At 47.5% G+C, this 25,598-nt stretch overlaps 1 protein-coding gene across 2 annotated transcripts; it reads left to right on the top strand.

Moving 5' to 3' along the window:
- The first annotated feature begins 819 nt into the window (after positions 1-819).
- Positions 820-21,305, top strand: AMER1 (APC membrane recruitment protein 1). 2 transcript variants are annotated; one of them, XM_032330912.1, is made up of 2 exons: positions 820-1,045; positions 12,949-21,305. In XM_032330912.1, the coding sequence occupies exon 2, from the start codon at positions 13,045-13,047 to the stop codon at positions 16,447-16,449; it is 3,405 nt and encodes a 1,134-aa protein (XP_032186803.1). In that variant the 5' UTR covers positions 820-1,045; positions 12,949-13,044; the 3' UTR covers positions 16,450-21,305. The 2 variants fall into 2 exon arrangements, with proteins under 2 accessions (XP_032186803.1, XP_032186804.1); XM_032330913.1 differs by lacking the exon at positions 820-1,045 and adding an exon at positions 1,067-1,204.
- Positions 21,306-25,598: the final 4,293 nt, after the last annotated feature.

Raw genomic sequence — 25,598 nt, 5'->3', positions numbered from 1 at the left:
AGGGGTCCTCTAGAGGCCTTGGAGATCCCCTCTTGTTCCATGAAAGGTGTGAAATTTGGGTGAGTGTCAAACTACAGGAACAGGTCTCTCCAGAGAAAAATGAGAGCAGCCTAGGGCAGTAGCCTGGGGTTCTGAATTCCAAATCCACCCCCGTCGCTGGCAGGTTAGGTGACCTCAGGGAAACGCTTTCCCTTCTCTGAGCAACAGCAAGCCCTTGGGTAATGGGTGCAAACTGACCTCAATTGTCCCTAAGGGCCCTGGTGCGCCTGAGAGGCCAAAGCTGGGGCATGTACGCTGCAATCGGCTTTCCTGGCAGGTAAGTAATCCGGCTGAACAACCTGGCGGCACGCGCCGGAGAGTCCTATCTCTACAACTAAGGTTGGCCCAGCGAGGCGCCAGGGGGCTTTGCAGTCCCCCAGGTTCCCCAGCCTCTCCGCCCCGCCTCTCCCTGCCAGCCTGTAGCTCTGGAATAAACTGCCGGGTGGCGGCCAGGGCGCCTCAGCACGATTGCACAGCGTCCACGGAAATGGAGAGTGCATGTAAAACCGAAACCGAACTCCAGGGCTCCTGCGAGCCCCATCCGGGCGGGACCGGCCCAGCGAGCTCACTGGGTCGCCCAGCCACAAACCGCCCAGTGTGGGGGTGGGAATGGGGAGTCCGGGCAAAGGGTTCTTCACCCTCTCCGCCCCTCAGCAAACACCACGCCCACGCTTATTTGCATTTAAAGGGCAATGCACCAAGGAAAACAGTGGGCGAAGGGGGACACGCCTTCCCACCGTTGCGATTGGACAAAACGCCTGCCAATCAGGGCGCCGACGCCCCACCCAGTGGCCGTGGAGTCCATGGGGAGGGGATATGGGGGAGCTGCCCCCAGCCTGGGGAAGGGGACCCAGTGCAGGAGGTGACTGGAGCCGTGGCGGCGGCGGCGGCGGCGGCGGCGGCGGGAGCATCGGTGGCGGCGATCTCAGCCTCAGCAGCCTAGGCTTGAGCCCTGGCCAGGGCGGCGTAGCAGACAATAACCGGGCTGGAAACCCGACCCGGCGGGGTAAGCGTTGTGCGCAGCCGGGAGCCTCCGCCTGCCGGCCGTCCCATGCAATCCCGCGTGCTTCGCTCTGGCCGCCTGAAGAGGGGCTTCAGGGGCTGGGCCAGTGGACATCCAGGCCGCTCTCCGTTCCCCCTGGGAACCCGCGTTGAGGACTGGCTGGTGAGGGGCAAAGCAGAGAACCCTGGGCGCGGGCGACCGCGGCTAGAGGGGGTACAGAGAGCGGGCAGGCAAGCAGGCTAGCCTGGGCCATGCCTCTAAGCTCTCAGGGGAGGCGGGGATGGGGCCCGCACGTGCTACTGCACTGACCAGGGAGGGAAGCCACCAGCCAACACCCCCAGCGGCGTATTTGTAGGCCGGGAGCTCCACAGCTTTGTTGTAGCACATTAGCTGGAACAGCGGTGTTACGTGGGTATTGCTCACGCCAGCGGCCCAGCTACCTCCCCTTCCCTCCCCTGTGCATCCCCTGCCTCTTTCTCCCCTCTGCGGATGGAGCCCGCGCGCTGGCCTGGGCCCAATGGATACTGGCTTTGACATGGATTGGGCTAGCCACACTGTCTGCCTCCTCTCTCAGGGAGCTGAGTTGGGCCTGTCGGCTGCCCACTTAGGATCCTCGGCCTTGTGGGCCCCAACCAGCCGCACCCCCTGCTCCTGGGCCTCCAGGCACATCTGGCGCCCGCCCCCGCGGATAGGCGGGCTGGCAACCGAGTTCTTGCTGGACCTTAGTTTAGAGCTGCAGCTCAATCTAGTACTTGGGTTAGATCTGCAAGGCCGCTTTGTCCCCACTCACCTCACCTCATCTCCCCTTGCAGAGCTCTGGCCGCTTTTTTCTCTCCCGCCTCCGGTTTAAAAATAGAGATAAGCATCACGTTGGGGGGGGCAATTTCTGTGCCAGAGGCCAAGGGAGCAATTATTGTAGTAGAGAACGCACCCTCTGGGTCTGTGTGAGAGAGCTACAGAGACAGCCAAACCCTCCAACTTCGCAGTTACTTAAAATACACAGCTTGCTGAGCCGCTGTCATTGTCTACTGCAGACATCTCTGACACTGGTGACCACCTGACTGCAGGACTTTGCTCAAGCTCCCTGGTGAAGAGGGGCTGTGCCCTCCATGCGATCCACAGTCCAGGTGCCCAGGTAGCAACTGGACTGGCCCTGCAGAGCTGGCCTTGATTGGTCAGTCTCATCTTGTCACAGCCCACAGGGTCAAGGGGAGCCTCCTTCTACACACAAACATTTCCCTCTGTGGCTCTGCCAGCCTGCTGCATAGTCATGGGCATGGGCTAGGTGGAGGACACTGTGCTATTGGACTCCCTGTCCTACCTGAGGACATTTAGCAGAGCCCTTTCCCCCCTACCCAGTGCAGCTCCACCCACCACTGCAGTCACTGCACCATAGTTTGCTTCTGGCAATAAACTCTAGGCTTTTCCAAAGAACAGGAGAGAGGGAGTGACCAAGGGGCCTGGCAAGCTCTTCTTGGACCTTTGACCAGCCTCTGAGGGTGGAGAACCCTGTGGGCTGCAAAAGCGGGGTGTTTGAGAGGAGTAAATCCCTCACTTGTTAGAGGACCTTTGTGACACCAGCCAGGACTACAGATAATACACTATAGTCACTTCTTGCCACTCTGACCAGGCACCAAAGGAAACCAACCCTCTGTTTGCAGCTGGGTATCTCCAGCACAGGGCTGGACCTGCTCTCTGCCCTGCCTCAAACCAACAGCCACCTATTATATCTTTTCTGTATAACTCCCCTCCTCACACACAAATCCACTTACCTACACTGTGCAAAATCTTTTTCCCTCTCAGGTCCCAACTCTGGGCCCACCTTCTCCTGAGTGTCTTTTCTGCCTGTCTCTTTCAACCCATAATGACCTCTTCTTGCTCAGAACTCCTACAGGCTTGCCTGCATCCCTTGGCTATTTGGGGGCTTAAATTATAATAGGAGGCAAACTATAAGTTTCCCTGCCTCTACTTTGTCTCCCTGATATCATGGATATCTAGATTCTTTCATAACCCCTCCAAGGGGTAAATGAAACCTTGAACTCAGCCACAACCCCCTCAAAGCCTAGCAATGCATAGCAGTTCATGAATGCTCTAGAAGGACTTGCTGTCTTTGTGGAGCTTTCAAGAAGACCTTTATCTCTCCAAGTTGTACTTGTCCTGATCCATATAAAAATGCTTAGAGAAATGATACTCAATGCTCAGATATTTACTGAGTATGTCCAGTGAGAATGGAAAAGGGTGATGGGTTGCAACCACAAGAAAAAAATAAATAAATCATGTCTCCCTTTAACAACAAGCTCAACATCTGTACTACCCAGGCCTCAGACTACACATATCTTTCGTTGCTAATTCATGAGCCTCGAGACAAACTACTATGGAGAGAGAGGAGAAATCTGTATATGCAGGGTGATTACCCTGGAAACTTCCAGAAAGTAGAGGGGTTTGGCTAGGCATAGTAGTGGCATAAGCAAAATTAGGAATGCGAGGGGGTTGTTGGCAGCCAGGCTGAGAGATGTGACTTAGTCTTTTCTGGTTGAGATTGTTGGATTTAAGGTAGAGAGCAGGTTGGTGCCCAGTGGTAGGGATTCTCAAATGCGAGACTGTGGAATGGGCATCTGATCTTGGGAGAATGGGAGAAGGAGCCATTGAAGAATGGAAAACTGGGAGGTTTTGATACTTCTATGTGTGGGTAGAAATATGCCATAATAATATGGGATTTTAGAAAGGGGTCTTCACGATTGGAAAGCATGCTATAAGGTGGAACTGTAATAAGTCACCTTTGGATCTGGATGTAGCACTGAGGGGCAGCTATGTGTGGAGGGAAGTTGTACCATGTTGACTTCTTTTAAGCATTTTGTGGGAGTGAAATTGAAGGAGGGTGCCTAGAGACTACATACCAATGTGGTGGAGGCTAAGTATTCCCCAGGCCTCTGCTGATCCCCATTCTTCCAACTGGACAGGCCTTCAGGGAGCACCAGTTTGGGCTCCTGTGCTTACAAGATGGAAAAACAGTCTTGGAAAGCAACAGGGACTTCCTTACGGTCACACAGCATTTGGGGATGGGCTGCTGCCTCCTGTGCAAGAGCTCTTAAACTGTATCCCACTGTCTCCAATGACCCCTGTTCAATATAAATCTTACTAACCAATCTCTAACCTTCCTCACCTCTTCCATTCCTCAAAAGAGAGGTGCTGGGTTTAGGTTGGGGCTCCCATCTGGAGAACTCTACTTTCCCTTTCATGTCTATTTTGCTTCTTGGTCTTAATTTGCAGCCTGTTGGAGGCTGAAAGTTTTTGAAGGAGGGGAGGTAGTAGGAAGAAGTTGGAAGTCCAAACATTCTCTCTTAATATAGTGGAAGGGTTAACAATTCCTCAAAAACTGTTACATTTACAGTGGCTGAAAGTATGTGTATGAGGTGTGGGGGCAGCCCGGCTCTGCTGGTGCAGGGGAATAAGGAAATAAAAACAGCAAGCCTGACAGGTCACTGGCTTGCTTGTAGAAACAAAGAGGGAAAGGGGGCTTCCAGACCCCTCACTTTCAGATTGGCTACTTGAGGCTAGAAGAGGGCATGCCCAGTGTTATTTCATCAGTTCCCCTGCCTTAATTCAATCCAGGCAGATAAACTAGGTGATAAAGATAAAGCCTCCAGAGGAGGCATTTCCTCCCTGTGTCACTCATTCCTTGGCCACACATCTCACACTGCCAGGAAGTTCTTTCTCAGGGCTAAGCTGAGCCTCTCATGCTGTATATAAACCTTGTATGCTTGCATGTGTGTGTGCATGCATGAGTGTGTGGGGTGTGTGTGTGTGTGCGTGCGTGTTTGTTGGGGGGGTGAGGTTGGGGGCAGCTGGCTATCATTGTTCCTGCTTAACAAACCCCTGAAGATTTCATGGGCATTAAACTGTCTCTCCCCACTCCCAACTACTGTTCTCTGAATTAAATAATTGCCTTGGTCTTGTTCTTCTCTCCTTGGTCTTATTTTTCAAACCTGTGTATGTGTAAGTGTATCTCCAGGAAGAAAGTTAAGGAAACCAAAACCACTGAGGAGGTGCCCGCTGAGTGAGGGTGCATTGCTTCTCCACACCTCCTCTTTTGGGGTTAGGGGATAATTATGGACAATGAAGAAAATAATATGAGAGGCCTTGGTGGCAGCAGAGGTAGGCATACTGGTGCTGCAGGGGCATTTTGGACCTTTTGATCTGCAGTTCTTATTGCAGAGCCTTCAGTGCTTTCATCTCCTACAGTTTTTGTTTGTTTTTTCCCCAAGCAGATACTAATCCAGCTTCTGCAGGCAGGACTCCTCAGCCCTCCCTGCTGCTCAGGGGAGAGAGGGCTGGGCCAGTTCTGTTCTCCCTCCCCTCTGGACATATAGGAAATATTTGCAGGCCAGGTCTAGTGCATTTTGAAAAAAATAAAGTGTTGGGCAGTGTTCTGTGGATGGAGGCATGAGGAGTGAGGCTGGGCTATAGGGCAGTGGTATACTGAGCCCAATCATTAAGGCATTCAGGCCTCCCACTGAAGCCTAGGACCCCCAAAATCACACGGCCCCATCATGTCTCCTCTTTCTGCAGCCACTAGAAAACTGGGCACAGGACTATTCTCCCAGCTTCTCACACAGCCTGGGGCAAGCAGACCCCTAGTTCAGTGTCCCATTTCTAAATGGGGAGGCTTCTAAATGGGGAAACTAAATGGGGAAACTGAGGCCCTTAACAGGGAAAGGATTTGCTCAAGGTTACACAGGAGCATAAAGCTCTTGCCCTTTCTTTCAAGATTTCTTCCTCCAAGTACACTGATACCCTGATTCTGATCCCCTCCCAAGCCTCATTTTCCTTACCTGGCCTCTTATATAGGGTATGGTATATATAGGGAAGTGGATACATGGGAAAGTTCAGGGACTCCATTGTTCATTTAGCCCAGCTATTCCTCTTCAGGTTTTCCTTAGCTGCCTTGTCATCTCTGTCTCCCTGGAGTTAGATCCTCTTATTCTTCATCTGAACTGGGGGGTGCGGAGGGGGTGCCTGTCTTTGATGTCACCCTTGCTGGTTTAATATTGACATAGTAGAAATCTTACTAAGCAGGTATGACATCCACCTAAGATATATTCTTCTCTAAGGAAGTTTTGGAGCCTGAGAGGGGAGTATGGAAGAGATGGGTTAGCTCCCAGAAGCCCCATCATTCCAGGTAAGCTGGGCAGGGAACCTTAGCATCCTCAGGAGAAAGTGGGGCATCAAAAAGGCTTACCAGGAAAGCCAATTTCTAGGAGGAAGTGATGCCCGGGTCACCATACCTCCTACACTGGAGAAGTCCCTATGTATTTGGGTCTAAAGGGTAGAGAAGTGAGGCTAGGAAACCTGTAAGGGACATGAAGGGAGAGTGAGTCTTGAAGCCCAGGGAAAGGGGTTTGACCCTTTGACGTCTCAGGGGTTTGACCCTGATTCTGTAGGTGGTGTGGAATAATTTGGTAAGTAGAGGAGTGATGCACTATAATCAAGATAATAAAAATGAATCTGGCAAGGGTGTGGGAGGAGATGGAAGAAGGGGAGGGAAGAGATGGGATTCGAGTGTTGTGGCAGGGAAGGACCAGAAGGAGTTCAGCTAAGAGGCTTATGTCCTCTTCAGAGGACATGGACTGGCGGCTGAGGAGCTAGAGTGGTGAAGTTGACTGCAAGAGGCCCTATCACAAGGGTCTTTTATTGAACATCTGCTCAGTAACTAGGGAGCAATTTATCCTTTCCATTTATCATCTCTAATTCTTAGTGATTCTGCATGATAGGTAGCATTTTCTTCATTTTCTAGATAAGGTATTTGAGTCTCAGAGAGGTTAGGCCTTTTTTTCAAACCCCACCACTTGTAAGGGATGAAGCTGGTATTTTAGTTCTGGGCTGACAAACTCCAGCTTAATTTGGAATTCAATTGAACCAGTGTTGTTTAAGCTCCTGCTCCATGCTATCTGTAACGACTATAAGATGAAAAAGGACCCATTTGAGAGAAATGAACAGATAGTCCCTAGGCTGAGTATGTTAACTCATTTGAGGAGATGGAGGTGGGGAATGGGATCCAAGGAAAGGAAGCCCATTTTGGGGTCCGTGCTGCATCTAGAGGTTATGGGATACTGCCTTGAGAGGAGGTGCTCCTTAATGGTAAGGCTGCAAGTTAGGGGAGATGTGGTTGCAGGGTTAGCTTGGGTATACCTCTGCCAGAAGTCTGTATAGCTTCACAAAAGGATGCCAAGCCAGGCAGCCCTTCCTTCAGGTCCTGAACAAATGGTCTTGAGAGTGGACCTTGGCTGTGGGCTTTAGAAATGATTGATTCCAGTTCCAGATCATCTCATAAGTCATTTCCTTTAAATAATAGCATCATATTCTGCATCTTTGTCCCCAGTGGCAAGTTTCTGTTTGAACCTTTTTTGGCACCTCAAAATTATCTCCCAAGGAAAAGGGAAGTAAAGGAATGTGATCCACAATTTGGGAATGGTGGTGGTAGAATTGCTGATGAGGGGAGCAGCCATAGTCTGGGTTGGCAGCCCTTGTATTCTGAAGTCAGCATGCTTTCTGGAATGTGCTAGGTGGGGCCAAAACAGTGGCAGCCAAGTGAGGACTGAAGTGCTTCAGAGAAAGCTCAGCTTGGCTGGGACAGGGGTGCAAGGGGAGAAGAAGATGATGGCTTTCAGGTAGGAGGGGAACCTGTACAGTCCTTGCTTTCAGTCTTCCTCCTTCAATTGGGAGTTAGCCCTGTGAAGCAAAAAGGCATTGGAAGGGGAACTCCAGCAGCCTGGGGGTTGGTGTAGCTCTGTCACATCCCAGTGTGTGGATTTACTCAAGACTTCTCCCGGAGTCTAGATAGTTTCCTTTTCTGTGACAAGATGACAAGGAGTTTGCATCTCCTAATAGGACTGATTAGTGGATTGACGGGAATGGCAAATGGGAGGTGAAGGAGTGGGCTGTGCTTTGTAACCTGGTAAGTGCCCCATTGGGTGAAGGGTGTCTGTTGATTTGCATTTCTTTTGATGTTGGTACCTTTAACTGAATTTGAATTGTTTACCTTTCTGGCCTAGACTATAGAACCTGGCTAGCTGAAATTCCCAAATAATCCAGAGCTGTTAACCACTAGCTGACTGGAGGCAACATTTTAAGTCCCTGAACATCAAAGGTTGGCTAAAAGAACAGCTAAAGCCTCCTGTGAGATAACTACATAGTCACCCTCATTTACCACTTGGGGCAACTGAGGCCCAAGGAGTTTTGGTGACTTAACAAAAAACAAGGAGTTTTGCTGCTGGAAATTGTCCAACTATAATTTGAAGAAAATATTTTTAAAAATTAGTTGCTATGTTTTTGAGCCTCTGCTATATACTGAATTTTATTTGGTATATATATATACATTGGTTTTGTTCCTTACAATGGTTTTAAGAGACACTCTGAATAGCCTCGTTTTCCAGTTGAGGAAACTGAAGGAACTTGCTGGATTTCCCCCATGTAGGCAGAGCTGATTATAGTGCAGAACTGGCTGACTCTTGTTGTGGGGAGGACTTCCTATCCTTAGCACTGCTTCCTTAGTTACCATGCCCCCATATGCAAGCACAAAATGGGCGCAGAGTAGTCTTGCCCCCAGGAAAGCTGCTTGGTGGAAGTCTAGGGAAGTATGCTGGTTAAGGTCATGCCTCTGGAGCTACTATATGAATCCACAGACTTATTCCTTTAACTCTAAGTTGGCTGAACTGGCCCCAGGAAGCTGTGCTGGGAGCAAAATATGTAAGTCTCAGGCTGCAGCTGTTTCCTCCTCACTAAGAAGGATTCCTGGGGCAAGTTTTTGTCTGGTCTCCTGCTTGTGTTTTGAGAGGAAGGGAGGAAAAACAAGTTCTGCCCTAGCAGCCAGCCTTCCACTGGTCCCAGCATGACCTGAGGCTGGTCCTGGGAGCAGAGATGACCATATAGACTCCCTGCCATGAAAGAAGCAACTGCAATAAACAGCAGGGACCACAGAGTACCCTTAGAGTGTTCCCTTACCCACCAGTCCACCAGAAACTTAGCCACACAGGTTGAGAAACCCAAGGGTTGAGGGGCCCTGCATTTGGCAGGACCACTTTCTTGGCAGGAGTCAGCTCCAACCTGAAAGGGTTGCAGAGTCTGTCCCTTGCAGCCCTCTTTGCCTTCTGCCCCACTTCACTCTACTGGCCAGTTGATTCTGTGGTCCCAAATAAAGGCACATAGCCCATTAGGGAAGGACAGCAATGGGACCAGGTAGGGTAGCAAGGAGTGGAGAAGGGATCTGGGCCAGAGGTAGCTAGATCGGGCTGGGCTAGGGAGATACCAGCTATGGGTGATCCTTGCCACCTCCTGTTCTGCTGTCTTGGGGAGACATAATAGACATTATGGGTGGCTGTAGGGAGGTACATGCCCTGGGAAGGACAAGGTAGGGAAATGGGAGACAGCAACTTCAAGGCTGGTCCTTGCCATCAAAGATGACACCCTGGTTGTACTTAGGAGGAAGGCCTGAAGTTGTAGGGAGAGAATCCCAGTCCAGAGATATGCCTGCCTAGTTCACCCACTCTCACCACACACAGACTTTTTTTTTTTAATATAGATTTATTTATTTATTTATTTGACAGATGGAGGTCAAAAGTAGCCAAAGAAGCAGGCAGAGAGAGAAGGAGAAGCAGGCTCCCTGCTGAGTCGAGAGCCCTATGCGGGGCTCGATCCCAGGACCCTGGGATCATGACCCAAGCCGAAGGCAGAGGCTTTAACCCACCAAGCCACCCAGGCACCCCCCCCCCCCCCCACACACACACACACTTTTAAAACTACCCTTAGCAGAGGACTTTATATAAATCCATGCTCCTGTTTTTAAAATCCCCCACACCTGGCTCTTCCTCAGAATGGCCAAGGCAGCTGGTCCCTCAGGCTCCTCACAGTGAATGCCTTTCCCAAATAAGTGGCCTTTTACATGTGGTCTACTACTTTCTAAGAAACTGGGATCTGACTTGGAAGATGATAATAATAACAGTAATGTTAATCTTTCTCATTTGTACTGCACTTTACTGTTTACAAAGTGTGTTTAGTGTTCATTATGTCATGTAATTCTTATACCACTCTAGTGATCTCCATAAGTTCTCAAGCCTAAGAAAGGTGCCTTGGCCTGTTTAGGGTCCCCTAGCATGGCCTGGAACCCTAACATGTGTTGCGGCTCCTTCCACAACACACTGAAGATTCATGTGGCAGGGAGGGGGACAATGTAGAAAGTAGTGGTCTGGCTTTTACCCCAGTGGAGCGCAGGAGCAAGGTTAAGAGAAGGCCCATAGGAACTGCCTTCTAGCCAGGGCATCAAGTTTCTGGAAAGCAGCCCTCTTTAAGATTCAGTTTGCCTAATCCCTCCATTCCTGGGAACTCCATCCCCAAACCCAGCAGGGAAATTCAGCCTTCTGTCCACAAGGATGTTTATGACTGTGAGGTTTTTCTCTTGGCCCTTGGTCTTCCTTGATGCCCAGCCATACTTACTAGTCTCATTCATCCCTTCCCCTAAATTATTGCCATTTCTACTAACTCCCGTCTGACAAGGCCTAGATTGAATGCCTTCTCCTCAAGGTAGCTTTTCTGAGCCTGGGGGCTGTCTTTCTGCTTTTCAGATTTATCCTGGGATATGATAGCTAGGTATAAAGAACAATATTCCACCATGCATCTTAAGATGGGGGAATCTTCTTTAAGACCTGTATTATGTTGTATCCTACATATAGGTATTCCCCCCAAAAGCTCTAGCTAGGGGTTCTCCCTTCTTGGCCTACCTTGCAAAACTAAGCTCAATGTCTATTACTTACCAAATGTTTAGGAGAGGTTGAGTTTCATAAATTCCACAGAGGGGAATACAATTTCATAAACAACTCCACTACTGCTGTCCCATCTCTCCCATGTCTAGCACCATAAATGACAACACTGTCAATATTTTCAGGGTTGAAATAAAAACATCTCTGTATTTATTTATTTATTATTATTAATTAATTAATTATCTATCAGATAGATGATAGGGCCCCGCTTCCCATCCTATCCCTGAGGAGAGGACTCTGAATTGTTGTGTGTGTGTGCAGGATTGTGTATTTTGAGGTGATGGTGGCAGTGTTTACTGTAGGATAACTCTTGTGGGGGAGAGGGAGCTGAGCTGGAACAATATCATGTAAAAATATGTCATCCAGGACAAAAAAAAAAACAAACCCTAACCTGAGCAAATGACATTACTTATCTCTACAGAGAAGGGATCAGGTGATATCTTTTCTCTTTTATTTTCTGGATAACCAGCCATTATCTTGCTCCAAGTTTAATATTCAGTTATGCAGAGTGCTCTTGATGGAAGGCTGGTCACACTGATAGTTCAACTGTCAAACCAAGCAAGGTGCAAGGCACAAAATTAATGTTTGCAGGACAGGATCAGGGGTTCCAGGAAGGTTCCTCCAATTAGGTCAGGGACTAGTTAAACTGCCAGTCTCTCTACCCCCAGTGCTGGTCCATAATCTTCCACTGCAGGTGAATATGTGAGTCTTTATCACTGTTGCAAACAATTGTAAGGTTGATATGCTGACAAACTACTCCTGGGATACCAGCAGGGCTTGCCTGTCTCTTTCTGGTTCCTAGCAATTGCTTTGCCTCCTTTCTTTACCCTAGCTCCCTGTCTAATAGTGGCTATCCTACAGAGAGGGGACACTGTGGTGAGGAACTTTCCAGGGATAGGTCATCAGGTTTTAGCAGGCTGGTCATTGATCCATCTGTCAACCAGCTGGAGTCACTAGAATGAATATATCAGACTTGGGGTGGAGGACATGTGTTGGGGTGGGTGGTGAATAGTCATTTTTATTCCATCTCTGTGGCATTTGGATGTTTGGAGAATTGAGAGACCAGAAGGGTGTGCCTTATACCAGGTTTATTTATTTAATAGCTGTTGAGAGCCTAACTTCTAGGCTAGGAACATGAATCATGTGGAGTTATGCCTTCAAGGAGTTCCCTTTCTAAATAGGGAGCTAGATGGGGGCCAAAATAATGAAGGCAGTAGAGAAGAAATAGTTTTCCTCACAAATCTAAAGTGGAACATGGGGTTACAGTTGCCAAGAGCCACATTAAAAATTTTTCCCAGCAGAACAGTCAATAGAATCTGACCTATACCTACCCCTCACGTAACCATTATGAGGAGCAAGTATTGCTAGGCCTCTTGGACCAAAGATACTGAAGTCTAGAGAGTGCCTTGTCTCAAAACCACCGTGTGCTTTTAAGCAGATCCTGGATTGCAGCTCTGGAATATGGATCTGTGAGGTTCCTATTCTGGGCTTCTGAAGGTCTGAGCCTATGCATGTAGGCAATCTAGGGAGCCTATGGAGAAGAGGTGAAACTTCAGGTATACTTTTTCTTTCTAGCCCCAGGAAAAATGTCAGTGAGAACCCAGACTAATGTGAAATTGAGGCTTGGGTCCTGCAGAGACCAGTGAGGACTCAATGGGCTATTTTGCCAAATGATCTTAAAAAATTCTGTCATCAGAGCTGACCTCCCTGCTGCCTTTCCAGCCTCCCCCTACCTTAACCCTTTGATAATTCCTCCTGCAGTCAGTAGCACAAGTGAGTATTTCCCACATCTGCAGATCCCCCGGCCAGTGTTATAGGACTAGGGTAGACTGAAGGGAATGAACCCAATGAGGGGCTGGGCTAATGGCTATCTGTTGTTTTAATGTAGGGTTTTGTTGCCTTGGGGCCAGAGGAGGCTGGCCCAGCAAGCCAACCATATGGAATGCATTAAGTTTTTCCTACATTTTCTTTTACTTTCTTTCTGGTTCTGGTTCCTCTCAAGTCTGAAATAACAGACACCTGTGAAAACAAACCCAGCCTGGCTGCTTGCTTACCAGTATACTCTATTTTTTTCCTCTATTTTATCTCCTCTAGATCCAACCGGGATGCTTCCTGACTGATGATGTAACACTGTTTGGAAGCCAGAAGGCTGCTTTTCCAGCTGAACATACCTGAGTTGTCCCCATCACCATGGAGACTGGAAAGGATGAAGCTTCTCAGGCCAAGGAAGCAGTAGCCTCTATGGACCCCCAAGACCAAAGGGCAGAGAAAGGAGCCAAGAACAAGGCAGCTGAGATAACAGAAGGGACAGTATCAGAGCCACCATCATCTGGTCCAAGTAGGCTGAGGAAAACTGCCATGAAACTTTTTGGTGGCAAGAAGGGCATCTGTACCCTACCTAGTTTCTTTGGAGGAGGGCGAAGCAAAGGTTCTGGGAGAAGCTTCTCCAAGAAGGATCTTAGCAAGAGCAAGACCCACGATGGCCTGAATGAAGCAGCTTGTGGCCCTGAAGATATTGTCAGTGAAGGAACCAGCTTTGCCTTACCCTTGCCTGAATCACCCTGCCAACTTCCCAGTTCCCAGAGTGCCCATGGGGTTTTGGGGACCGGCTCCAGATGCAAGACATCTGCATCTGGAGCCACAGAGAAAGCTGGGGCTGAGAAGGCTCCTTCTGTGCCCAAGCCAAAGAAAGGACTGAAAGGTTTTTTCAGCAGTATCCGCCGTCACCGGAAAAGCAAGGTCTCTGGGGCTGAACAAAGTGAGCTAGGTTCCAAAGGGCCTCAAGGGGCCAGAGCCAGGCCTCAGGAACATGTGAACTCAGCCATTCTGGCCCATACTGAGGATATCCTCCAAGCCCCCAGAAAGGAAAATGCCAAACCCCAAAATTCTACTGGGCCAAAAGTTACTTTATTACCAGAGCCTTCTCCAGCAGTCACTGAGAAGACAACCTATAAAGATCCAGAAAAACCAAAGGAGGCCTATGCCTCAGCACTTCTGCAGCCCAAGCCTGCCTCTGAATCCAGTGGCCTAGAGGAGTACCACAGTTCAGAAACAGGGGAGAAGGTGGAGGCAGAAGAGGTAAATCCACCAAATAGCCATGTTGGGGACCAGCTAAGCCTCTTGTTTGGGGATGTCACATCCCTGAAAAGTTTTGACTCACTGACAGGTTGTGGTGACATTATAGCAGAGCAGGACATGGACAGTATGACAGACAGCATGGCCTCTGGAGGCCAGAGGGCAAATCGAGATGGGACCAAGAGAAGTTCCTGCCTGGTGACCTACCAAGGAGGTGGGGAGGAAATGGCCTTGCCAGATGATGATGATGAGGAAGAGGAGGAGGAAGAGGAGGAAGAGCTGGAATTAGAGGAGGAAGAAGAGGGTGCCAGGAAGGAAGAAGATTATGACTTAGAATATCTGTGGACAAGTGCCCAGGTATACTCAAGGTCCAATCTGAATTTGGGCTACCATCCCATCACATCCCCAGGCCACCATGACTACATGCTTCTAGACTCAATTCGATCTTATCCTGGCTTAGCCCCTGGGGACCTTTTGACTCCTCAGAGTGACCAGCAAGAGTCTGCCCCAAATAGTGATGAAGGTTATTATGACTCCACAACACCTGGATTTGAGGATGATTCAGGTGAGGCCTTGGGGCTTGTCCGCAGGGATTGTCTGCCCCGAGACAGCTACAGTGGAGATGCCCTGTATGAGTTCTATGAGCCAGATGATAGTCTTGAGACCTCCCCACCTGTAGATGACTGTCTTTATGACCTTCATGGTCACAGCTCTGAGATATTTGACCCCTTCTTGAACTTTGAGCCCTTTTCTTCCTCTCGGCCACCTGGGGCAATGGAGACAGAGGAAGAACGGCTAGTGACCATCCAGAAACAGTTGTTGTATTGGGAGCTTCGGCGAGAGCAGCTTGAGGCCCGAGAGGCACAGGAGGCACGTGCCCGAGAGGCTCACACCAGGGAGGCCTATACCCAAGAAACTCATACCAGGGAGACCCATGCCCGAGAAGTTCATGTCAGAGAGGCCCAAGACCGAGAGGCCTATGCCAAGGAAGCCCAGGCCCGAGAGGCCCATGCTCAAGAGTCTCAAGTCCAAGAGGTTCAGGCCTGGCAAGAGAAGCCCATCATTGAATATCAGATGAGGCCTTTAGGCCCATCAGTGATGGGCCTGGTAGCAGGGGTTTCAGGGGCCTCTCAGACTTCCCATCGGAGAACCACCTCAGCTTTTCCTGCCACTGCAAGCAGTGAACCAGACTGGAGAGACTTCCGTCCTCTGGAGAAGCGTTTTGAAGGAATCTGCTCCAAGAAAGATCAAAGTACCTGTCTGATGCAGCTCTTCCAAAGTGATGCTATGTTTGAGCCAGATATGCAAGAAGCAAGCTTTGGAGGCTCTCCCAGGAGGGCCTACCCTACTTATTCACCCCCTGAGGAGCCAGACGAAGAAGAAGTTGAAAAGGAAGGGAATGCCACTGTGAGTTTCTCACAGGCCCTTGTGGAGTTCACCAGCAGTGGGAACATCTTCTCTAGCATGTCCTGCAGCTCTGACTCTGACTCATCCTTCACTCAAAACCTCCCTGAACTTCCCCCTATGGTTACTTTTGATATAGCTGATGTGGAACGGGATGGGGAAGGCAAGTGTGAAGAGAATCCTGAGTTCCACAATGATGACCTTGCAGCCTCCTTGGAAGCTTTTGAGCTAGGCTACTACCAGAAACACACATTCAGTAACTACCATAGCCGATTCTACCAAGGTCTGCCCTGGGGTGTGAGCAGTCTCCCTCGCTACTTGGGACTGCCTGGCATGCACCCTCGGCCTCCACCGGCTGCTATGGCCCTCAACAGAAGGAGTCGCTCCCTGGACACTGCGGAAACCTTGGAACTGGAGCTCTCCAATTCCCACCTTGCCCAAGGGTACACAGTGTCTGATGAGCTTCATGCTCAGCAGGAAGATTCAAATGAAGAGGAGGAAGAAGAATGGGGCAGAGACAGTCCTTTGTCCCTTTATACTGAACCACCAGGGGCCTATGACTGGCCTGCCTGGGCTTCCTGTGCTCTCCCAGTGGGACCAGGCCCTGCCTGGATAAGTCCCAATCAGTTGGATGGGTCTTCTGGCCAGTCTTCATATGCCTGCCAACAGGCAGCCTGTTGCATACCTCCTGTGGCCATGTCAATGTTGCTGTCAGTACCAGAGCTAGAGCCAAGGGCACCTGGGATATTCAAGCCTCAGCTATCTCGGCCTACACACCTACCCCTGCCCATGGTCCCTTGTTATAACCTGCAGCCACAGGCCTCTCAGAGTGTGAGGGCCAGGCCTCAAGATATGTTGCTGCCTGTCGATGAGCCCAGTTGCTCCTCTAGTTCTGGAGGATTCAGCCCCAGTCCTCTGTCCCAGTCCAAGCCTGTGGGCATCACTTATGGCATCCCTAAGCTGCCCAGGGTCCAACCTGAGCCCCAACAGCCTCAAACCATTCACTACAGGGCTTCCAGCCTTGACCTGTCAAAGGAGATGGCTGAGCAAGGTGCCTCTCTCCCCCTTCCCACCAGTTACTCCTCCACTGCTGTGAATGGAAAGCTAGATGAGTAGTCGTCATCTGTTCTGGAGTGGGGGCATGGAGCGTGAGCATGTGAATGGGGATCAGGGGTTGGGCAGAGGGGAGGGGGGATGGGGGTTGCTATTTAACTTGAAAATCCTTTTGGCCAAGGAAAGCTCCTGTGAGTTTTTGCCTTTGTTTTCCCACTTCCCTCTTCTGCCAGTCTGTGGTTATGTTTGGCTTGAGTACATCTGCCCCAGAAGGCTGCTGCTGCTCTGTTGATTCAGCTTGTCCTTTTGGGGTTTCTTGTTACCCATGCAGGATTTGGGATGCTGTACTTCTGTGCCTATTCCAGTTGCCCAGTTAGTGCAATATATATATATATATAGCATATATATATATATATATATATCGCATCCTTGACACAGGGTGAACCCTTAGTACCTGCCATGCCCCTACATACAGTGAATAATGAGCCACTGATGAGCAGCCAGGTCTGTACTGCTTCCCACTTGAGGACAGGGGGCTTGTTTGCTGTTAACAAGGTGAGGTAATGGTACGGATCCTCCCCACCCCCACTGCCTTCAGTCTTGGCATAGCTGTTCCATTACGTCAGATGATTATAATCTATTCACCCCAGCTAGCTGTCCTTAGAGAGGATCAAGTAGCATGTGTCTCACTGCCTATTTCTGTGGACTTTGGCACTGTAACCAGATGGGGGCCTTTTAATCTGGTCTGCCGTAGCTTGGGTTAAAGACAAAAATGCTGTCCCCTTAATGGAATGATCAAATTCATTCAGTTGCAAACAGAAAACAAAATAGAGTTCTAGAGTAGATACTGCCATAAAACTTGAGTTGTGGAATGATAGAATTTGTTCCCTTCTTCCTCTCTTAAGCTTGTGATGTCTAAGTTATGGACACTTTTGAATTTTTCTTTTACTCCAGAGGAAACGTTCATAATCTCATCACAAGGAACATATTATTTTATTTGAGAAACAGGAAGAGAAGCAGCCTAAATTAGCCTTGGCTATAGGGGTCAGGATTTTTGCAGTTTGCAGGAAAGGATAGGAAAGGGAGGTCCATTTGTCCCTGCTGGCAAGAGAGATTTTTAGATATTGCAAAGCTCAAGGTAACCCACTTTTTAGAAGAGAAAATAGTTTCTCCCCCAGAAGCAAAAAGTTCCTTAATCCTTGCGCACCCCTTCCTTTGGATGCTGTAAAGAGGCTCCATAGGCATCAGGCTAGCACTCCCAAGAGACAGGATACCAAAGGCATCTAGACTGATATTCTGGTTCTCTAAAGAGCTTTCATCTTCTAATTAACCAAGTCTTTAGCATCCTCAAAGGACCAGCCTTCTTGAGAGGAAGCATCTGCCCTCACTGCCAAGATGCAAGATTCTGATTTGCATGGCAGTTGCAGTCCTTTATGGAATGAATAGTGTACTCCTTCTCCATCCACAGGTTTCATGTTAAACTAGCTTGGAAATACTGGTGAAGAACAGTTGCTGTCAGGAAGACATTGCAACAGGCTAATCTAACCTGGCTCAGCCTTTCATTAATCACCAGTAAGAGAGGGTTCCTTTTAATTTCTTTATTGGAAATAGAAAATGGAACATTTTTTTGCCTGGATGCATTGACCCAAATTATAATCCTTGCCTCCCTGCCCCTGTCCCTTATCCCACTTATCTCCATGTCTGTTATGAGAAGAGGTCAGCAGGGCTCTTGGGAACAGAGACTGTTGACTCCCTGAGTCAAAGGGGCAAATTTTATGGCAAACATCCTCTTGCCCAGGGAATATATTTGTGCTGGTTTTTATCACCATTTCTCAGATTGGAGTTGTCAGGGCTCCTCCCCACAAAGAGCAAACCTATTTGATAAAAACTTCACCCCTGGAAGTAACACATGAGTTTGCATGGCACTAACACTGTTCAAAGGACCCAAACTAACTCTCCAGGCTAACTCCATCTGCATTGTGAAGAATACATAAGTCATGGAGTTGGAGAAAGAGAGCATGAGGAAGGTCCTCCTTACCCCAAGCACAGCATTCCAGGAGAGAAGTGCCCAAATTCCAACCATCTGGCCTCTTATCAAAGCTGCCATGGGAGGGTGGGGCTGATATAGGCCTGGCTGTTTGGCAGGAAGTAAACACCAAATGCCTTTACAACAGGGGAAACCCCACTACTTGCCTCCTCTCTCTCTGCTTGTCCTTCAGGGCAGTTCAAACTCCTATCTGCATGTGGACTGTGCCAGCCACAGCAGGTAGGAGAGCCATCACCAGCCTTCAGAGCCTGTTGGCCTCCAGCCTGTCTGAGAAGAGAAAAAGTAGATGGTCAGACTTTGGCCAAGGGCAGAGGGTTGCTCTCAGTGAAAAGAGGGCCATAAGAGAGGTCCTGACCTTGAGCAGAATAGTCATTGATCATCCTGACACATTTTTCTGGGCTTTGGAAAGTCAAATACAGAGCAGGGCCTAGAACTGAGCAACATCTCATGGTTTGGACAACATTGCTGTCTGCAAGTTCTTTCAATGTCCTTGCCAGCCCAAGGACACCAAAAGAGAGATGATCAAGATGCATGGCTACAGAAGCAGGCTCCTTTGAGTCTCACTCTATATCCAAGCACTTGATGGCCAAATACTATTTGCAACCTGAAAGAGAAGGGAAGATCTAGCTGGGGACATGTGTTGATGGCAGCACAGGCTGACACTGGGAGAGCCAACTAATCTCGAGTCCTCCCCCCAAACATAGCCAGTGCTTGCTCGGTTAGCACCAGATAGGCCTCAGACTACTAAAGGTGTTGATGTCAAGCCCACATATCTTAGGCTGTGACCAGATGAACACCATATCTGCATTGCAAGGTACTGGGATAATGCTCATGGATGTGATTTCAAAGGAAGATATGATTGGAGAGGAGGTGTCTGCTGTTATCTTGCTACCCAGCAGGCTTATCTAGTGCCAGACAGCTCTGTTCTTGAAAATTCTCAGAGGAAACCAGTCGGTGGGAGAACCAGTGACTATGGATAGAGAAGGCCAACTAGCAGGCTTCTTTCAGGGCTACCAGTTTCTCAGTGATTTAGCACCTTCAAGGAAGCCCTGCCTTGGGGCACTCAACTTGGACGCCTGTTCATAAGCCTCATGGGCTAAAGGCTTTGGTAAACACTATTTTCTCTTCTTCCTCAATGCTATACCAAGCAGGGAAGTAGCTTCCTACACCCAGGATGTGTTCCTCTCCTGTTGCCAGCAACTTTCCCACCCTTGCCAGTGCCACCACCCCACCCACCCTCGGCCCCTGGGCCCAGTTGCTAGAGGGAGGAATGTGGGGATTTAGCGGGAGACTTCAAGTTTACCCATGTGTATGTTACATCTAAGCTATATATATATATATATATATATATATATATATATATATATATATACACACACACACACATACATATACACATATATTCAATTATCTATTTTTATATTGTTTGAATTTTATATTCATGGAAAACAATGTTTATCAATTGTTCTTTTCTGATATATTTTATTTTTAAGTGGTGCTGTTTACAGTTTTAAACAAAACAAAGATGATACAAAAATTGCTGCTGCTTGTGCAGAGGGCTAGCATCTCAACCGCCTAGGGTCCTCACTCTTTCCCCTCTCCTCACACCAATGTATCTTACTGTCCATCCCCTCCCTTCACGATAGGGACAGCAAAAGATGCCCAGGTACTATGACAAATACCAGGTGTCTCAGGCATGGAGAACCTGGTAGATAACATGTTTATGGCTTTATTTTTTCTTTTGGGCCCTGCCCCTTCCCCATGTGTAGACTGTCTGAAAGTACCCATCCATTCCCTCTCCCTTCTCTCTCTCCCCGTGTCCTTTTTATATTTTGTGCTTTCATTTTGAAATGATTCCCCATGTGCTATTTGTCATGCCAAGTTTCTCCAAAGGATCATTTTGGGGACATTCTCCACCCAGTGGAGTTTCTATCATGTCCCCTTTCCCTGAGAAGCTGAGGAGACAGATAGCAGTGATGCTTCAACCACCATGAATTGGCCATCTCATGGGGAAACCCTTTCATGGGACTTTCTAAGAACTCAGTTGACATTTGCCCAGAAGAGATGTTGGAGAACTCCTTGACCCCTTTTGCTGCTTTGGGAGTTCCTCTCTCCCTACCCATTTCTCCTGCCTTGCCCTGCTCCAGTTCACATATGAATGGTATTAGGGGGAACAGTGACAATCAGGGTTAATGTCTTCCTGGCCCGATTCCCACTTTCCTATCCTACAGTCACTCCAAAGAAGAAAATCCACATGGCATGTATATGTGTGAGGCTTGGGCCTACTGAGAGACGGGGCTTTAATTATTATTCTTATTATTGGTGCTTATTTTCCCTGCTATATGGGGGTGGGGTGGAGATGAAACCAGGAATGCATATTTAGCTCATATTAAATACAATGGCTGGAAGACAGAAGAAATTGGTAACTGCAGTATATAGTCACCCCAGGTGTAAGAGTTTTTTTCTCTCCCAGTGTAAAATGGGGAGCATGGTCCTGGATGTGCCCTAGCTTCTCCTTCCTGCTCCCTGAGACATTACATAATTGTCTGGATTATGATCTCTCAAATCCTAGCTCTCATTGACACCTGGATATCTTGATGCATTACCTATTTGTTACAACGTATATTTCTTTTGCTGAATGCTAATAAACTGGGTTCAAGGACTCCTCCATCGTCACAAAAGTGCATTCTTGTGGCTTGTTCCACAGCAGCATGCCTGTGACCCATGGTTGTTGGGTTTGCCCTTGAAGCGAAAGGGAGAAAGCAAGGAGGTTGGCAGGGGATGGGGGTCACTCACTGGGGAAACAGAACCCAGAGCTGAAAGTAAAGTAGAGGAAACTTCAGTTCTTCATCCAAGTCATGCCCTACATCTGTCTGATGCTGTGTTGGTAAACTCTCCAACACACTTTTCACATTTTGAGAACTTCCGGGGGCTGGTTAGCACTTCTAAAATTAGCCTCAGTTCATGCAAGTGTGCTGGCATCCCCACCAGCCAGGAGGGAGAGGTGTGGATCTCCTACAGACAGCTCCATCTAAAGGAAGGTACTAATGTACTCTCCAGGCAAGCTGCAGGAATGGTGTTCTTCACCCAGGTTTATGCTGGAGACGCTTCCTGGGTAGCTGTCTGCTCCACCTATTCATCTGTGGGGTTGAGTAGGAAACATGTATTTTATCCTTGGCTCTTGATAAGCCAGGACTTAACACCTGCCAGTGGGCTCCCTTGAGTTCTTCCCAATTACAATGGCCAATCCAGAAAGCCTGAAATAGTAGCTGCTTGAAACTACTATAGGCTGTAGAGAGTACTGCCACAGACATATAGGAAAACACTCTGGGTTCCTTCTGAGATTAGCAGTTTGGTAACCCCAGTACCTCATGAATCAAGCAAAGCCAAAATAAAAGCAATTTAATGAGAGAGAAAAGAGAGAAGATCCTGGGAGGGGAGTTAATAATTCATAGATATTGAATTGTCTACAAGGGACTGCTCCTGGAAGGAAGAGGGTCAAAATTGTTCAGAGAGTGTTTGTAGCAAGACCTTCTAGGAAGGTCGTTACATCCATTGGGAATTCAAGGGGTTGTATGGTATGGGATGCCTAAATATCTGCCTCAGTTTGCAGCCCTCATTAACCAATTGGGCTTGGGAAAATCTGTTTTTCTGAGTTTCACTTTCCCCATCAATAACGTATGGGTGGCATGGGCATAAGACTAGTTTCCATATGCAAGTAGAAGACTGGTCTACCGCAGCGTAAACCAAGGAACTTTTTCAACTGCCTAAATCCAGCACTCCCCACCCTTTTCTGACTCAGATGGCCTGGGTTGAAGATCTTTTCTGCGATGTGGATCCCATATGACTGGTGCTTTGTACCTGCTGGACAAGATAAGTGGTAAGAGCTCCTCCTGTTCTGCTGTGACTGATGGCTGCCTTCATTGTGACCCACTGCAATACTGAAAGAGGATGTTAGTGGAGGGAACCTCCTAAGACCTTCCTTAGATCACCATGGAAACCATCTTGGTCAGCTCCAGTCCTGTTCTCTGATCTGCTTAAGGACTGGGGTGTGCATGGTAAACAGGCTCTCTTTGTTCCCAGGATCTGTTTAGAGCAGAAGTAAACATGACAGATAAGATACCTTTGTACAAATCTTTTGGAGGATGTTGTGGGTAAACTGCTAGCTCCCCACTGCCCCCAACCTTACTGGGCTATGGGCCTTACTGGCCATGATCTTTCTCTAGGTAATTCTTACACTTTAGCTGGGCTGCATGGCTTCTGAAATCCAGACCTGGCCAATAAAATCAAGTGACCTGAGGGTAACACTTTCTAGTCTGCAACTTCTTTTCATCCCCATTATCTTTTTTTTCTTTTTTCCATGTATTTAAAAAATTTAATTAAATTTAATTTTATTTTTTCAATGTTCCTGAAGCAGGTGGGTAGAGCAGATGATCTCACTTCCACTTTACAGAGGTGGAAAAGGAGTAATGGAAAAGTGAAATGACTTTCTCATGGTCATACAGAACACTGTAAGTCAAAGTGAGAAAGAGAATGGTCAGGTAGGGGTGAAAGATGTGGTGAAGAGAAGGATTACTGCTAATAATCCTCAAGGCCTGAATGAATAATATCCTTGGTATATGAAGGCACTAGACACTTGAACCGCATTATCTTGTGTAATCCTTACCTTATGTACATTTTATGTACATTTTAAGATGAGAAAACTGAACCTCAGAAGGGTTAAGACCCTTACCAAAGTCCACACAGACAGATAAGTGGACTCCAAATCTCCTGCATTTTTCTATCATACGTGTAATCAAGCTTCTGGTTAGTTGCACATTAGAGATGCTAAGGGTGATTCCAGCAGCCTGTGCAAAGTGGGAGAGTATCCTAAAGCTAAAAGGAAACTCTGGATGCCTCCTTATTCCACTGGGCCCAGCCCACTCTCCCACCCCAAGCCCAGATCAGAGGCCCTTAGTCCTGGGAGGGACTCCTTCCCCCACTCCCACCCCCAGCCTTGGATCTCTGGGAATTTTTCCCAGCCAGGTAGGCCCACTTAATCCTGCTAATAAGTGGCCTGGGAATTATGATGAATAGCAGAGTGAGTCAATAAACATGAGCACTTAGATGCCTGAAGAAAGGGCCTCCCACCACTCAGACCATCAACTGGACCACTGCCTCATGAAGAGGTACTTAATTGTAAATCACTTAGTAGCCGCAGTGGGAAATAGTCTCATTCTCTGGGAGAATAACTGCTGTCTGATGGACTCTTGAAGGCTGCTGTCCTCTGCTTTTTCAGTTTCTTTCCTGCTTTTCTACTTTCTCTTTCTGGATGCTTGAGCACATTTGTTCTCCCAGAACATGGAACATCTGATGAGGTTTCCCAAGGGCTCCTGTGCAGCACCAATTGCTAACAGGAAGTGGATGCTCTGCCTGGCCACAAATGCTGGATTAAAATTAATGTTATGTTCTTCAAGAAAACAAAAATGGAACGGGCATCTATTTCTGTCCACAAACTCAGATGTGGGTAGGTAATAAATAGTCCTTTGTTTTGTGACTTAATTATGACTTCAAACTCCCCCATCCTAACGGGGAAGCAAAAAATTTCATGTCAGTCATGTCAGTCACCCCTTCAAGGGTGGCACTGGAATTCAGGGGACACTTGTGGCACACAGAAATTAGGCCAAGGGCAACTAATCTCTAACCTATTTCAATCACCACTAACACCCTCATTTTCCATGCCATCAGTGGGAAAGGGAAAGCTGAGAGCCCTAGAGACTTAAATTCTACCTCCCTCTAGGTACCTTAGAACCATCTCCTCCCCATCCTTAAGGATCTGCACTCAAGCAGTGTTTAAGTTCCTACTACTCCAGGCCCAGGTACTCTTCCTTTTTAGGTGAAGCTGAGAGAGATAGGGATATATCATATTTCTTTCTCTTTGGGTTTTCTGGTTCCTCTTCCTTTTCCTTTATGACAGTATGTAATCAATGGGATTTTCAGGCTTTTGTAAGAGAATGATAGATTTGGTCACTTCAGGTTGGTTCTGCTTTCTGCACTGTGAAATCCTTTTGCAAGAGATCTGTCAAGGGCCTGGTTACCTCCAAGGTGCAGGGAAATAGGGAAGGACATAGAAGCACAACAGACACAAACAAATGTGAATATTTCTAGAAAACACCCTGCCACAAAAATACAGCTTTATTGAAAAAAAAATTTCACTGTTCTCAAATTCAGGACACTTTGATATTAGTCCCTGCTCTATCAGCAACTGATGGAAATTTCTGATGGTGATTTCTCAGAGCCTCAGTTTATTGTAAATGAGGAGGCTGGAGAACATAGAATCTTAAGCTACAGTCCTTTTCTTACCCTTCCCATTTTGATGCTTAAATTCTTCCTATACCATTTATCCTTTTCCTGCTCACCTTCACTAGCATAGATTCCTGGGGCATTTTTAATGCCCAAGAGATGCCTTCTTTTTTAAATAATTTTTTCTTTATTTGATTATAGTTGACCCACAATGTTATATTAGTTTCACATGCACACATAGCAATTCAACATCTTTGTACGTTATGCTATGTTCACAAGTGTTGCCAGACAACACTATCCCAATATCACTGACTGTATTCCCTATGCTGAAACTTTTATTCCCATACCTCATTTATTCCAAACTGGAAGCCTTATCTCCCACTCTTCACCCGTTTCACCCATTCATTCTCTTACCCCTTTTCCCTCTTGCAACCATCATTGTTGGAACATCATCATTGTTCTCTATATTTACAGGTCTGATTCTGTTTTTGTATTTTTAAACTAATTTGGGGTTTTTTTTTTTGGTTTGTTTATTTATTTATTTTTTAGATTCCACATGTAAGTAAAGTCATATGGTATTTGTCTTAGTCTGACTTATTTCACTTAACATAATACCCTCTAGGTCCATCCATGTTGTCACAAATGGCAAGAACTCATCAACTTTTTTTAAGGTTGCATAATATCCCATTGTATATATATACTACATCGTTATCCATTTATCTCCCAGTGACACATAGGTTACTTCCTTATCTTGGCTATTGTAAATAATACTGCAATAAATATGGAGGTGCATGAAACTTTTCAAATTAGTGTTTTCATTTTCTTTTAGTAACTATCTAGTAATGCAATTACTGGATCATATGGTTTTTCTATTTTTAAATTT

This window comes from Mustela erminea, chromosome X (assembly GCF_009829155.1).
Source record: "Mustela erminea isolate mMusErm1 chromosome X, mMusErm1.Pri, whole genome shotgun sequence".
Classification (NCBI taxonomy): domain Eukaryota; kingdom Metazoa; phylum Chordata; class Mammalia; order Carnivora; family Mustelidae; genus Mustela; species Mustela erminea.
Note: the sequence above shows the minus strand (reverse complement) of the source record. Positions and strands in the feature narration are given on the sequence as shown.